This window comes from Mastigoproctus giganteus, chromosome 2 (assembly GCF_048544385.1).
Source record: "Mastigoproctus giganteus isolate SK-2022 chromosome 2, ASM4854438v1, whole genome shotgun sequence".
Classification (NCBI taxonomy): Eukaryota; Metazoa; Arthropoda; class Arachnida; order Uropygi; family Thelyphonidae; genus Mastigoproctus; species Mastigoproctus giganteus.
The window spans coordinates 241,724,714-241,740,653 of NC_143576.1; the positions used below are offsets into that span (position 1 = coordinate 241,724,714).

Sequence of the window (15,940 nt, forward strand, 5' to 3'; positions counted from 1 at the left end):
CCATATGCAGTATTTTGCATTTCTCAATGTTAAACTTCAGATGCCAATTCTCAGCCCATTTGCCCAACTTATCTAGATCCAGTTGCAGTAGCATACTGTCTTTACTGTCATTAACATTACCAACTTCTGCAAACTTGGGACATTAAGCCTGATATACCTTCATCAATATCATTCATTAATACACAAAACAACAATGGGCCCAGCACCGAACCCTGGGGAACTCCACTAATAACATTATTCCGCGAAGAGCAGTGTCCATTAATTACCACTCTCTCTGTTGTCTCCCACTTGACCATCCTTTTATGCATTGTAGGAACGTGCCCTTAATGCCATACCACTCCAATTTGTACAGCAGTCTTCCAATTGCAACAGTAAGAAAAGCTTTCCTGAAATCCAAGTATATATCAACATTATTTTTCGCATTCAGTTCCTTTGTGACCACATCATATTATCTAATCAAACTGGTCAGACAAGACCTCCATTTAACAAACCCATGCTCTGTCTTAACTATTACTGCAGTCTTGTCCAGATGATCCTGCAATGCTTCTTTAACCAATGACTCCATTATCTAAAGTTTACAAAGTAAAGAACTGTTTGCTGTTTTTCTTTGCATCCTTTGCAAAGATTTCTCATAATCTGCCTTCACCTGCCTAACCTCCTTTGTGACTTGATTACAGACTAGCTTATATCTTCCTTAGACTTCTGTGTCGCCTGATAATTTATATGCATCCCATGCATTTTTCTTCTCTGCCATGAGTCTCATTAATTTGCCTGACCTCCATTTAGGCCTAAACTTTGAACAATATTTCTTAGTTGGTATGAAAAGATTAGGAGCCTCCAAGATTAAGGCCCTGAAGGCTGAATTCCCATTTAGAATTCACCATTGTAACATCATCAGTTGATTCCACTGTCTAGAATTTAAAAACTGTCTGAAACCACTGTAATCACCTTTACGAAAGCAAAAGCCCTTTCCTTTACCCTTCAATGCAGTTACATCTTTAAGTAAATCCCACATCAGTACACTGTGATCACTGTCATCCAGTGTTTCCTTTATCTGCAAATTTTTAATGCATGAATAATTGCTGCTGATAATCAGATCAAGGGTATTACTCCCTCTGGTTGCTTCTCGAACATGTTGCTATAGAAAACAGTCATCCAATAAATCCACAAAAGTCTTTCTGGCGTGTGAGTGACCAATCCACAAGTTCCAGTCAATATCTGGAAAGTTAAAATCCCCCATTATAAGACATTCTGATTTACTGGCCCACTATTTATCTGCATAATTGCTCATTATACTCATTAGGCCTATAACACACACCTACTCTCATTTTTCCCTTTCCCAGTGCTTATGTCACACCACACTGACTCAACATTGCATTGTCCACAAATGTCAACTGGATGCACTTACTTAGATTTTGTGTGTTTCTTAACTAACAGCATAACTCCTGCTCCCTTCCTGTCCTTTCTGTACACATTGTACTCCCTAAATTCCAATTCTGCACTGCTGATATCTGTGTGACACCACGTCTCTGATATCCCAACAATATCCACCTCTGATGTAGTACCACACAGCTGGTATGTTATTCTGGGGTTACTGCTACCCATATGCCGTACCCTGCATTTGTCAATGCTAAACTTCAATTATCATTTCTCAGCCCACCTGCCTAACCTTTCTAGATCCTGTTGCAGTAGCATACCATCATTAATGTGATTAACAACCCTACCATCGTTTGTATCATCTGCAAACTGGGACATTGAATCTGATATGCTTTCATCAATGTCGAGAATAAATATCGGAAACAACAATGGGCTTGGCACCAAATTCCTGAGGGGTCTCCACTAATAACATCAGTCCATGGAGAGAAATATCCATTGATAACCACTCTATGTCCCTACCACTTAACCATAGCAGCAGTCTTTTATGTGAAACAGTATCAAAAGCTTTCCTGAAGTCCAAGTATATGATATCAAAATTCATTTTTGCATCCATTTCCTTTGCGACCACATCGTATTATCTAATCAAATTGGTCAGGCAAGATTTCCCCTTCGCAAACTTTGTCAATGTGGTCACAAAGGAACTTCAGACAGAACCTATGTTCTGTCTGAAGTATTACTGCACTCCTGTCTGGATGGTCCTGCATTACTTCTTTAACCAGTGACTCCATTATTTTCCCCGGAACAGAAGTTAAGGTAACAGGTCTATAATTGATTGTGTAACCTTTAATCTCTGTTTGTGAATTGGGGATATGTTGTACATCTTCAGTCCACAGGGACTTCCCATGAATCCAAAGATGCTCCCATAATTATGGCTAACAGTTTGCTTACCTCTTTAGCTGCCTCCCTTAATATAACCAGATAGATCTCATTCCCCCCAGGTGCCTTTCTTATGTTTAACTTCAACAATTTTTCCTCCACTTTCTTTTCAGTTATTACAAAATCATTTAGCTCACTGTTAGAGTTTGGTAAACTAATGACCTCCACTTCCCTAAAGTGTGAATGTAGATACAAAGTACTCATTCAGTTTGACAGCACCTTAAGCAGCATCATCAACGGCTGAATCATTGATATTAAGTGGATTAATTGATTTATTCCCTTCTACTGTTCATATATGTAAAGAAGTCTTTGATGTTTTTCTTTGCATCCTTTGGCAAATATTCTCATAATCTTTCTTTGCTTGTCTAACCTCCTTTGTGACTTGATTGCAGACTAGTTTATATCTACCACAGGCTTCTGTGTTGCATGATAATTTATATGCATCCCATGCACTTTTCTTCTCTGCCAAGAGTTTCATCAGTTCATCTGATATCCACTTAGGCCTATACCTTGAAGAGTATTTCTTATTTAGTATGAAAAGCCTAGTAGCTTCTATGTTTAATTTCTTGAATGCTTCCCATTTAGAATTGGTTGATAGTAAGATCATTAGTTGGTCTCAATGCATAGAATTTAAAAACTATCTGAGACCTCTGTAGTCACCTGTATGAAAGCAAAACCTTTCCCTTTACCCTTGATGTTAGTTACATTTTTAAGTAAATCTCCCACCAATACAGTGTGATCACTGCCACGTAGTGGTTCTTTTATCTGATGCTTAATTAGAAACAGTTTTACTAATATATTACTACTATTATCATTTCATTAATATATTATTGTAAACTTACCTTCCATCTTCTGTTATAAATTTCATTATATTACCTGGTTTAAGATCTCGATGTATTATATTATTATCTCTTAAATATTTCATTCCTGCAGCTAAAAAAAAAACAAAAAAAAAAAGTTAAAAGATGTAAACAAAACAAATGATGCTTATAATTTTAAAATTCTTCTTAAAAAATTAGATTTTAGATTACACTGGAATCTAAAATTGTAATTATTTTATTAAATTAAACCAGAAGTCTTCTGACGTGTTCCCAAACATCAGTTAGTATTAGTATTAGTATTAGTAACGGCCGCATGGTGCAAGAAAGCCTATGGCTTATGCTGCACCAGCCAAAAAAAAAAATAAAAAATAAATAAAAAAAAATAAATCCGAACAAAACAATGATAAAAACAAAAAAATAAAAATAAATAACTAAATAATAATAATTAATAAAATAAAAAATAAATAAAAAGGAAATTAAACCTATCATCCTATGTGCTTCCCTTACCCGAAAGTACTATCCAGATGACCTTTGAATTTCCCCAAACTCTCGGCCTCTACCACCCATGAAGGCAACTTATTCCAGTAATTTATAACTCGCTGGCTAAAATAGAACTTCCTGCAATCCAATCTAAACATTTCCCCCGTTAACTTGAATTTATGTCCCCTAGTTCTAGCATCATTTATAATCTTGAAAATTTTGTCCTCATTCATTTTACTGATGCCTCTCAGAGCCTTAAACACCTCAATCAAATCTCCTCTAAGGTGTCTAGTTTCCAAACTCTGCAACCCACATATTCGAAGTCTTTCTTCATAAGGACGCCCTTTTGCCGATCTCACCAGGCGAGTTACCCTTCTTTGCACCCTTTCAAGAAGCTCGATGTCTTTCTTCAGGTGCGGTCTCCATACTTGAACACAGTATTCCAAGTGTGGTCTAACATAAGCCTTATATAATGGGATTATCACGTCCCTATCTCTACTTGCAAAAGTTCGATAGATCATTGATAGGACACCATGGGCCTTCCTTGCAACCTGTTTACAATGCTCAGAGAATTTCATGTCTGACTGTATCGTAACACCCAAGTCCCTTTCCTCCAGTACTGGCTTTAGTTGAACTCCACCAAGTGAATAAGTTTTTTTGGGATTACTGTTTCCCAGGTGTAATACCTTACACTTTGTTGGATTAAAGCACAGCTGCCATTTTTCTGACCATTCCTGAAGTCTATCTAGGTCTCTCTGAAGATGCTCAGCTTGACAGTGATCATTAACTACTCTCCCAATTTTAACATCATCTGCAAATTTAGACATCACGCCCTCTATCCCTTCATCAATGTCGTTTATGAAAATTAAAAACAACAGTGGTCCTAATACTGATCCTTGGGGAACCCCACTTCTTACATCAACCCAATCTGAGGAATAGCCATTTATCACAACCCTCTGCCTCCTGCCCTGAAGCCATCCTTCTATCCATCTAAGGATTTTCCCAGTGATTCCAACCTGTTCCAGCTTATAAAGCAACCGCTCATGTGGGACTGAGTCAAAAGCTTTGCTGAAATCTAAATAAACAATGTCGAAATTATTCCCTAAATCCAGCTCGTGAGTGACCCTTTCGAAATAGCGAACCAGATTTGTTAAACATGATTTTCCCTTTACGAAACCATGCTGAGTATCCTTGAGAATTTCAATTCGATCCAAATGATCCTGAATTCCACCCTTGATCATTGCCTCCATGATTTTCCCTACTACTGAAGTCAGACTGACAGGTCGATAATTTCCAACTTCACTTTTAGAGCCACCCTTATGTATGGGAGATACATTTGCACTTTTCCAATCCAAGGGAATCTCCCCAGAGTCTAATGATGCTCGCATAATTAGCCTCAATGGTTCAATGCACTCACTTGCCGCCTCCCTTAAGATTATGGGGTATATTCCATCAACTCCAGGAGCCTTACTGGTCTGTAGGCTCGAAAGTTTTTTCATTAAATAATCTTGCGAAATTTCAATATCATTAATTACATATTTTTTAACTTCGCTCCCACAATTTCCCTTTGCCACAAAAGGCTTTTCATTTGTAAATATCGATGCAAAATAACTGTTGAGTTCATCTGCAACGGCAGCTGGTGTATTTATTACTATCCCCTTTCCCTTACATAAAGGTCCGATCTGGTTTGTCCTGCTCTTCTTGGCATTTATATATGTGAAGAATTCTTTATCCCCCCTCTTTGCTCTGTTTGCTAGTGATTTCTCATAAACTGCCTTTGCCTGTCGAACCTTTTCTGTGGCTCTATTACACATCACCTTGTAGCTGTTATAGGCTTCAGTACTTTTTATTGTTCTGTAACCTTTCCATGCCACCTTTTTCTGCTCAAGTAATGCGGCAACTTCACTAGTCATCCAACTTGGAACCCTCCTCGTGGAGTATTTTTTTAATGGTATATACGCATTCAAGGCATCTGTGATTAATGTTTTAAAAGCGTACCACAGTTCAATCGTATTCATTCTCTGCGCGATATCTACCCAGTTAATAGAGGCCATGTAGTACCTTAAGGCATCGTAATTTCCTTTTCTGAAATTAAAACCCATTCCTTTGCCTTTTACTTCTGCTACCTCTCTCGTCATCATCCACCGTAGAACTCCGTGATCACTTCCTGCTACTGGTTCCTCTACTGTCAGCCCTGTTATGTCATCTGATTCATGTGTGATGATGAGGTCTAGGATATTCTTTTCTCTAGTATTTTCCCTGACATGCTGATACAAATAACAGTCATCTAGTTGATTTAAAAATTTTGTTCCCCATGTCGAGTTTCCTTCCCATTTACTCCAATCAATTAGAGGCAGATTGAAATCACCCATAATAAGGCATTGACGCTTACTTGCCCATTCCATTTGCATGTAGAGGCTTTTGTCATAATCTTCACAATCACCTGGTCTGTAGATTACTCCTACTCGCATTATACCTTTGTTTCCAACTATCTCACACCATACAGACTCTATACTAGCATGTGAAACGTCTGAATCCGGGAAAGCTATCGTCGCACTCAGGCTGCTTCTGATAAGAAGCATTACCCCACCACCCCTTCTATCTAACCTATCCTTCCTAAATACATTATACAAGCCGTACTGAAACTCATCATCCCCAATTTCCGGGTGGCACCACGTCTCTGTAAGCCCTATTATGTCCGCGTTACTTGTTTTAACCAGCAGTTCGAATTCGTTCATTTTATTTACGACACTTCTAACGTTACTGTATAAACAATTAAGATTTACTGTTCTTGTATATTTAACAACCCTAACACAACCCTTGAAGTTTTTTAGGCTCTCTTCCCTGGCATTAGCTACTCGCCCACGTGAAACGTTTGTGCCCCCAGAACATCTAGATAATACGTCCAGTTGGGGTAACAGATAAGAACTCTTGAGATATGTGCAAGAGTTACTTTGACCAATATTATCAGATAAACGCGTGTCAGTATTACCCACATCCCCCCTAACTAGCAGTTTCCCTGAACCTTTAAGGTATCCTCAATAATACTGGCAAAAACTTTTGCACCACCTTTGTTTAAGTGTATCCCGTCTCTACAAAACAAATTCCTTCTACCTACAAGTGTGGGCCATGCTGATAGAAATTTACCCCCTAAAGCCTTGCAGATTCCTTCAAGTCTTGAGTTAATCCACAAGGCTCTTAACATATAATCCCTCCTATCGTGTCTGGGCAGAATTGCAGACACATAGACATTATGGCCTAGCTCGCGACATTTCCTCAGCATGGTTCTGTATTTTTCCAACAAATCGTCAGATCGTGTACGTTTAATATCGTTTGTCCCCACATGAATAATAATATTTTCTTTACCCCCTTTAAAATCTGACAGTTTCCCTACTAATAAGACTTTGTGCAAACAGACACAACAATCAATGTAGGGAATTATTGTGCAGTACTGACATTTATGCATGATTATTAAATGAAAATGTTCTGGGTTTCCTGTAAAGGTTTTCTGCTATAAGAGATTGTTATTGTTATTTGGTTTTTAGGAGCATTAGCAACTAAGGCCATATTGCTCCGGGGATATGCGGTGGTCATTTCCTGACCTTTCCACATCCTCTGTATTTGGTGGTCACGGGCTCGAACCCCGGTCTAATCAAGAAGCGTGTGCTATGCACTGCTGCTCCTGCCCACCTGGCTACGAAGGCGCCTGCTATAAGAGAATTTTCATGACAATGCACAGTCATAACTTTTACATTTCAAATGGAAGATACTGGAACATCCTATGTTCCAGTATCTTCCATATTGTTGGAGGGCAGAGGTTTCAAGGTGATGACAACAATGAGATTATGGCTGAGACAATGTCTCATGTTTAAAAAAGGAGATAAATGTCTCAATATGAAAAAGATGACTGTGTCAAAAAAAGTAGTGGGATAGCAGTACCATTACCCAGCATTGTTTAAATTATGGAATGTAATAAATACAGTCAAACTACATGCCCCATAAATTTCTGACCACCCCCTTTTTATATATATAAAAATACATATTATTGTAGTATATGTAATAAGTATAAATTATTATGAATGTATTATTATGTGTTATGTATTATGGGCAAAGACCACTGCCAACAGAATTCAACTACAACCATAATAAAAATATTTTGTTGAATGTACAGGTTGAGAGGGAATATCTGCATGAAAATAATATATTTAAGTGAAGCTACACAATCAGTCTGTGTGTTCCCTCCACCCCCACCAAAACTAGAAGTTTTCTGACCTACTTAACACTGCCTTGATAGCATTAGCAAATATTCTTTTGTATCCCTTCTATTTTAGTGTATCCTACTGCTGTAAAATGAGTCTTGTGTAACTCTATTCTCTATAGGGCCAATTTGATTGACAAGGCTCTTATTATGCAGTCTCCCATTATGTTTAGGCAAGATCCCAGACTTTTTCAAATTTCATCGTAACTCATAGCTTTTCCTCAATATTGCCCTATACCTATTAAGTAAATCAAAGATTACCTAGTCTTAATATCATTAGTACCAATATGTACAACACCTTTTGTGTCCTTAATAGATTTATAGTGTTTTTGAAAATAATTTTTATATATATGGGGGGGCCTGTGAAGAAAAGTGATCAGTACAGCAATAAAAGAAAGTAGAAGACATCCAGTAAAGTGTTAAATGTTCTGTATCATTAATGTTTGCCCCTAGCAGACATACTCCAGTTCTATTATACCTATCCTTTTTGCACAATATATTTGTGTTCAGCAATAGCTACTTCCTGTGGGACCAATACTTTCAGTCATCAGCAATTCAACTGTGCTTTCTAATGCAAGTGTAGGCTCTGGAGTTGAGCTGTTTTCAAATACCATTTAATGTAGACCCTGTGTACACATACATATTTGTATATAAAAATGTATTTTGAAGACTAAATGCACAAGGCATAATATGTTATGGGTGAAATTAACTATATAATATCGGTGTAAATACACCATAGTTTACCCATAAATTTAACTACATAAGTAGTACAATGCCATTATTTGATTTTATCTCATATTGTGGCTATCTTCATGAGATACCGGGTATTGCACTACTTCGAATAAATAATGTTTCTCTAGTACAGGAGACTACTGTTATTTATTCTCAGTGGGCTGGTACCACCACCCAGACGCGTTTTGGAGCTTGTTGGCTCACTCATCGGTGGGTGGGCAGGTACCTTGATAATGCAGACATGCCATCATAGTTGCAAAGTTAATTCCACAATATGAGAGATGACAAATGGTGAAGATAATGATAATATTTTGAAGACTAAATGCACAATATTCTAAATGACACAATATTTGAAGACTAAATGACAGTAGTCTCCTCTACCAGAGAAGTGTTATTTATTCAAAGTAGTGCAATACCTGGTATCTCGTTGTGAAGATAGCCACAATATGAGATAAAATCAAACAATGCCGTTACACTACTTATGTAGTTAAATTTATGGGTAAACTATGGTGTATTTATACCAATATTATAGAGTTAATTTTATCCATAACATATTATGCCTTGTGCATTTAGTCTTCAAAATATTATCATTATCTTCACCATTTGGCATTTCTCATATTGTGGAATTAACTTCTCAACCGTGATGACATGTCTGCATTATCAGGGTACCTGCCCGCCCACCAATGAGTGAGCCAACAAGCTCCAAAAAGCGTCTGGGTGGTGGTGCCTACTGAGAATAAATAACAGTAGCCTTCTCTACCAGAGAAACGTTATTTATTTGAAGTAGTGCAATACCTGGTATCTCGTTGTGAAGGTAGCCATAATATGAGATAAAATCAAACAATGCTGTTACACTACTTATATAGTTAAATTTATGGGTAAACCATGGTGTATTTACATCGATATTATATAATAAAAATGTATACAGGGTGTCTCAAAAATATTGGTACAAACGTTTAGGGGAGGTAGGTAAAGGAATGTGAATCGCATAAGAACCCATAACCGGAAATGTCACCATAAGTCTATAGACGGTGCTGTTCATCAGTTCGCGAGAGGGAAAATATCAATGTTTTGTTCACGGATGAGGCTTATTTCACTCGGGAAAGCTTATTCAATCAGCACAATGCTCATGTGTGGGCTCACGACAACCCACACGGTCGGTGTACGCCCCCATGTCGCACAACATCGCTTTGCAATAAATGTGTGGGCAGGTATGGTCGGTGACTGCTTAGTTGGTCCATACCTGTTATCATCCTGCATGAACACACCTTCCATAATGGGTGCCTGCCCATTATGGAAGGTGTGTTCGTGACCATTTGAACAGGAGTTTTGGGCGTCGATGGATTGGCCGTGGTGGACCCGTAGACTGGCCCCCACGCTCACCTGATTTATCGAGCCTTGATTTCTTTCTGTGGGGGGCCCTCAAATCTATCGTGTATGAATCGCCTGTGGAGACTCGTCTGCGCTGCTGCTACTGTCAAAGAACTCCAGGTGTGTTCGACTGTGTCCGCCAATCCATGCTGCGTCGGTGTCACGCATGCATCGCATCTCATGGTGGAACCTTCAAGCATCTGTTGTACACCGGTTGTTTGGTTTTTTAAGGAGCATTAGCAACTAAGGCCATATTGCTCCGGGTCATGCGGTGGTCATTCCCTGACCTTTCCGCATCCTCCGTATTTGGTGGTGACGGGCTCGAACCCCGGTTTAATCAAGAAGCGTGTGCTACGCACTGTTGCTCCTTCCCACCTGGCTATGTTGTACACCGGACCGAACCTATTGGTAACTCTCTAGGGGGCTTCCAGATCAGCTAGTGTATAATCTTGCTACCTCTACTCTACCAGATAGTGACTGGAGGGAGTCCGAGTAGTGTGTATGCCGGGAGCATTGTCGAGGCCACGTTATGTCAAGGATCTGGGTATATTCTTACCACATGTACGCCATATCCAAAAATTTCATTACTTCATACAGCATGTCCCACCCACTTTTTCTTACTATTGAATACACCATGAATTGTCAAACTAATGGAGCAAGCTTATCTGCGAAAAGATCTAAACCTCCCAAGGACTTCCTAATTCATTTCACAAATATACGTGGTCTCAATTCTAATCTCAACGATGTCCATTTCCACTTGCAGTCTGCCAAACCCCATGTACTTTTTCTGACAGAATCTCAGTTATCGGTTGATTCAACTACTGCTCATCTCAGATGCCCAAATTATTCGCTGTATGATTCCTTTCGCCTCAAAGGTGGTACATGTTCATATGTCCGTTCTGATATTCCCTGTCAGAGACTTGGCAATTTGGAATTTCCTCTCTTTGATCTTCTCTAGCTTAAAATCTCTCTACCTCATTGTGTCAAATTCATCTGTTGTCTCTACCGTTCTCCCAACTCCACTAATCACTTGGAGCTCTTTGACTTCCTCTCTTTGCAACTTGACTTTCTCCAGTCCAACTTTCCTAACAGTGAGGTAATTTTCCTTGGTGATTTTAATGTTCACAACTAAAGCTGGCTTCCGTTTTCTAGTCACACCGACCCAGCAGGTCGAGATGCTGAGGCTTTTGCAATTACTAATGACCTAGCACAGATTGTTCATTTACCTACAAGAATACCGGACAATCCTAATCATACAGCCAATACGCTTGATCTTTTTCTCACAAACAACCCTTCTAAGTACATGGTTGAAGTGAGAGGTCCTTTAGGCACTTCAGATCACAACTTGGTGATTGTCTCTTCTCCAATGGAACCTTTATCTCATGGCTATTCCCAACCTCGTGTTGTTTGGCATTACAAGAATGCAAAATGGGTGACCTGCGAGACTTCTTTTCTTCTTTTCCTTGGTCGGATTACTGTTTCAAAACTTCTGATTTCAACGTTTGCTCAGATCGTGTCAGTGAAATTATTCTTGCAGGAATGGAATCCTTTATCCCACACTCCACTTTAAAATCTCGTCCTTTATCTAAACCTTGGTTTTCCAATAAATGTGCTAAGGCTGTCCAAGAGAAGAATGTTGCATATCGTAATTGGCTTGTTTCTAATTCTTCAGTTTCATTTTCTGCTTACACCAAAGCTTGCAACAATTGTAAAGCAGTTATTAATCAGTCCAAACTAGAGTTTGAACAGGCTAAGAGTAGAAAACTTGCTTCTTGCCCTAATGGTAGCCGAGCATTCTGGTCTCTTGCCAAAGCTATTTGCCACAACTTTAGCCCATCTCTGCTCCCACCTCTGTCCAAACCAGATGGTTCTGTTGTCACTTCAGCCAAGGATAAAGCTGACCTGCTAGCATCCCATTTTTCTTCCAGCTCATGTATTAATGATCTTGGTAAAACACCTCCCACCATTCCCAACACACTCCATTTAATGCTTCCTGTGGTCTTCCGTCAAAAGGATATCAGAAGGATTTTGATGAATCTTGATGCTAAGTAAACTCCAGGTCCTGATGGTTTTTCTCCACTTGTTCTCAAAACCTGTGCTCCTGAACTTACTCCTATTCTTTGCCGCCTTTTTTCACTTTCTTATTCCAAAGGTGTTTTTTCTTCTGCTTGGAAATTTGCTCATATCCAGTCAGTTCCTAAAAAGGGTGACAAATTCCTCCCATCCAGTTATCGTCCCATTGCAATTACTTCTACTCTTTCTAAAGTAATGGAGAAATCAATTAACCGCCAATTCTCAAACTACCTAGAAACCTTCCGTCTGATCAACGATCAGACGGAAGGTTTCTAGGTAGTTTGAGAATTGGCGGTTAATTCTAGGTAGATCAACGCCAGTATGGATTTCGCCAGTGTCGATCCACTGGTGATATTCTGGCTTATGTTACCCATTTATGGACTAATTCAATGGAAAGGTTCGGTGAAACACAAGTAGTTGCTCTTGACATCTCAAAGGCTTTTGTTCGTGTTTGGAATAAAGGTCTTCTAAACAAGCTTCCATCTTATGGTTTGCCAACTGTTTTTAGTAATTGGTTATCCAGTTTTCTCTTTGATCGCTCACTGAGGGTGATGGTAGATGGGTCTCTGTCTTCTAACTTCTCCACTAATGCCGGTGTCCCCCAAGGTTCAGTTCTTTCCCCCACTCTTTTCCTCTTATATATCAATGACCTTCTTCCATTGACTGGAAATCCTATCCATAGTTTTGCCGATGATAGCACATTGCATTCCACTTTCCATTTTGAGAAACCTTGTCCTGCTCAATCAGCTTCAACTTCTCGAAAATCTGCTACCAATTGCTTAAATGCCGATCTTCAGGTAATTCTCCAGTGGGGCAAAGACAACTTCGTTGATTTCAATCCTTCTAAAACTCAGTCTTGTCTTATATCTCGCAAAAAGGATTCTTCTGCTCCTATGCTTATCTTTAGTGACACTCCAATTTCTAGGCAAAATGATATATCTCTTTTGGGGATTACCCTGACTTCTAATCTCTCTTGGCACAAGCACATTACAAATATTGCTTCCTCTGCATCTAAAAAACATGGTTTTCTCTTTCGCTCTCGGCGTTACTTTTCTTCCAAACAGCTGCTCACTCTGTATAAATCGCAAATCCGCCCTGCCATGGAATATTGTTCCCACATCTGGGGTGGTACCCCCAAAACCTCTCTCGCTTCTTGATTCCATTCAGAAGAGGGCAATTAGGTTAATTAATGATTCATCTCTAACAGAGTCTCTCCACTCGCTTTCTCATAGACGCACTGTTTCTGCTGCATGCCTCTTCTACAGATACTTCCATGGGCACTGTTCTTCTGAATTGGCTTCTATAATTCTCGCTCTCTCTTTCAAAACAGTCCGAACATGTGCCGCCACCAGCCAACATCCATTTACTGTCCAACTTCAAACCCACAGAACCAACTTTTCATCTTCCTCATTTATTCATTCAACTGCCGTTTTCTGGAACAACCTTCCTTCATACATATTTCCTGAAAATTACAATCTACAGAAGTTCAAGTCCAATGTCAACAAATATCTTCTTTCGTCTTCTCAACCTCCAACCCAAGCACGGTACTAAGTACTATAGGTTCTAATACCTCTCGTGTTTGGGGTTCACATAAAAAAAAAAAAAAAAACATCATGAAATGCATCCAACTCGTACTCCATTGTTAATATCATGTCAAATAAATGTTTGCCACTAATTACTGTCTTGTGTCATTTCTGCTTCTTGTGCCTCTGCTACTACTTTCCCGTGACGTTTCTGGTTATGGGTTCCTATGCGACTCACATTCCTTTAGATGTTACCTACCTCTCCTAAAGTTTGTACCAATATTTTTGAGACACCCTGTATACAGTGGTGCCTTGATTTAAGTGATCTTGATTTATGAAGTTTCAGACTAATGAGATTTTACTCTTGGTTCCAATTTGCTTTCCAAGATCTTCTGCCTCAGACTTATGAAATTTATAATGAGGCTGCCAACTGACAAAAAGTTTAAACACAGATTACTGGGCAGGTGCCTAGCCACTTCAGTTCAGTTTGTCTACAATGTGGCATATTGTTCTGTGCTTTGCAGATTCTCTTATATTTTTCAAGAGATTTATAGTGTTTTTGAAAATAATTTTTTTTACATATGGGGCCTGTGAAGAAACATGATCAGTACAGTGATAAAAGAAAGTTAAAGACATCCAGTAAAGTGTTAAATTTAAAAAGGAAATTAAAAAATTATTCAAAGCAGTAAAAATGGTGAGAATACAGCTGATAACACTAAATGTTTGTAAAAACTGTATTGTTCAACACGAGGAAACAGTATTATAATTCTAATAATCATGATTTCATATTTAGCATTAGTAAAGGCATATGATGCAAGAAAGCAAGCTTATTTAGCATCAGCCAAAAAAAAAAAAAAAAAAAAACTTCTCATTTCACTCATCCACTCACTCCAAATATTTGTCTAGTTTTACCTTGAATCTATTAAAGCTATCAACTTCAACAACAACAGACGGAAGTTTGTTCCAGCAATCAATCACCTGCTGGCTAAAGGCAAACTTCTGCACATCTACCCTACAACTGTCTTTCTTCAATTTGAATTCATATCCCCCTCAGGTGATTATTCTAAGCAAGAGGAAGGATCCCATCAGCATTGAACATGCTCAAACCATTCAAGGCTTTATACACCTCAATAAGATCTAGGCACCTCGCAGGTGCCTAGTCTGCAGACACTAATTTGCAAAACTTAAGCCTTTCTTCGTAAGAGCAACCCTTTGTTCCATTCACTAATCTTGTTGCCCATCTCTGTACTCATTCCACCAGCTCTACATCCTTCTTAAAATGAGGCCTCCGGACATGTATACAGAACTCAAGGTGTGGCTGACCATTGCCTTATACAAGGGGATAATCACCTTCTTATCGCTGCTAGAAAAATTCCTTCATTTCATTTACAAGACACCATGAGCTACACTTGCAGACTGTCTTCACTGCTCAGAAAACTTCATATCTGACTGCACAATTACCCTCAGGTCCTTTTCATTCTCTACCACTGTCAGTGTAATACCACACAGTTGATACATTACTCTGGGGTTACTGCTTCCCATATGCAGTACTTTACATTTGTCAATGTTAAACTTCAGTAGCCACCTCTCAGCCCATCTGCTCAACTTTTCTAGATCCTGTTGCAGCAGCATACTGTTATTAGTGTCATTAATAACCCTGCCGACCTTTGTATCATCTGCAAATTTTTACATTAAGCCTGATACACCATCATCAATACCATTAATAAATACAGAAAACAACAATGAACCCTGGGGGACTCCACTAATAATATTAGTCCACGAAAAGCAGTGTCCATTGATTATCACTCTCCATCTACCCACATTCAACCATCCCTTTATCCATAGCAGCAATTTGTCTCCAATGCTACACTGCTCCAATTTGTGCAGCAGTCTTCCATGTGCAACAGTATCAAAAGCCTTTCTAAGATCCAAATTAGCATTAGCAGAGGCATTTGATGCAAGAAAGAAAGCTTATGCAGCATCAGTCTAAAAAAAAATAAATAAATAAATAAATAAAAAATAACCACTTCCACTTCACCCCTCTGTTCGTTCGAAATACCTGTCCAGCTGAGCCTTAAACTTATTTAGGCTATCAACTTCCACGACAGGGGATGGAAGTCTATTACACCAACCAACCACCCGCTGGCTAAAGGCAAATTTCCTCACATCTATCGTACATCTGTCTTTTCTCAATTTGAATTTATGCCCTCTCAGGTGATTATTCCGAGCAAGAGGAAGAATCCCATCAGCATTGAGCATGCTCAAACCATTCAAGGCTTTATACATCTCAATAAGATCTAGGCACCTCGCAGGTGCCTAGTCTGCAGACACTAATTTGCAAAACTTAAGCCTTTCTTCGTAAGAGCACC

General features: G+C 38.9%; 1 protein-coding gene across 1 annotated transcript in view; it reads right to left on the reverse strand.

The window, feature by feature from the left end:
- IKKepsilon (I-kappaB kinase epsilon) overlaps positions 1-15,940 on the reverse strand; it is a 217,132-nt gene that overhangs the window by 151,102 nt on the left and 50,090 nt on the right. The window contains exon 5 of the mRNA XM_090369072.1: positions 3,156-3,246. Within this exon, the coding sequence (XP_090225198.1) occupies positions 3,156-3,246 (91 nt within the window). The remainder of the gene's footprint in view (positions 1-3,155; positions 3,247-15,940) is intronic.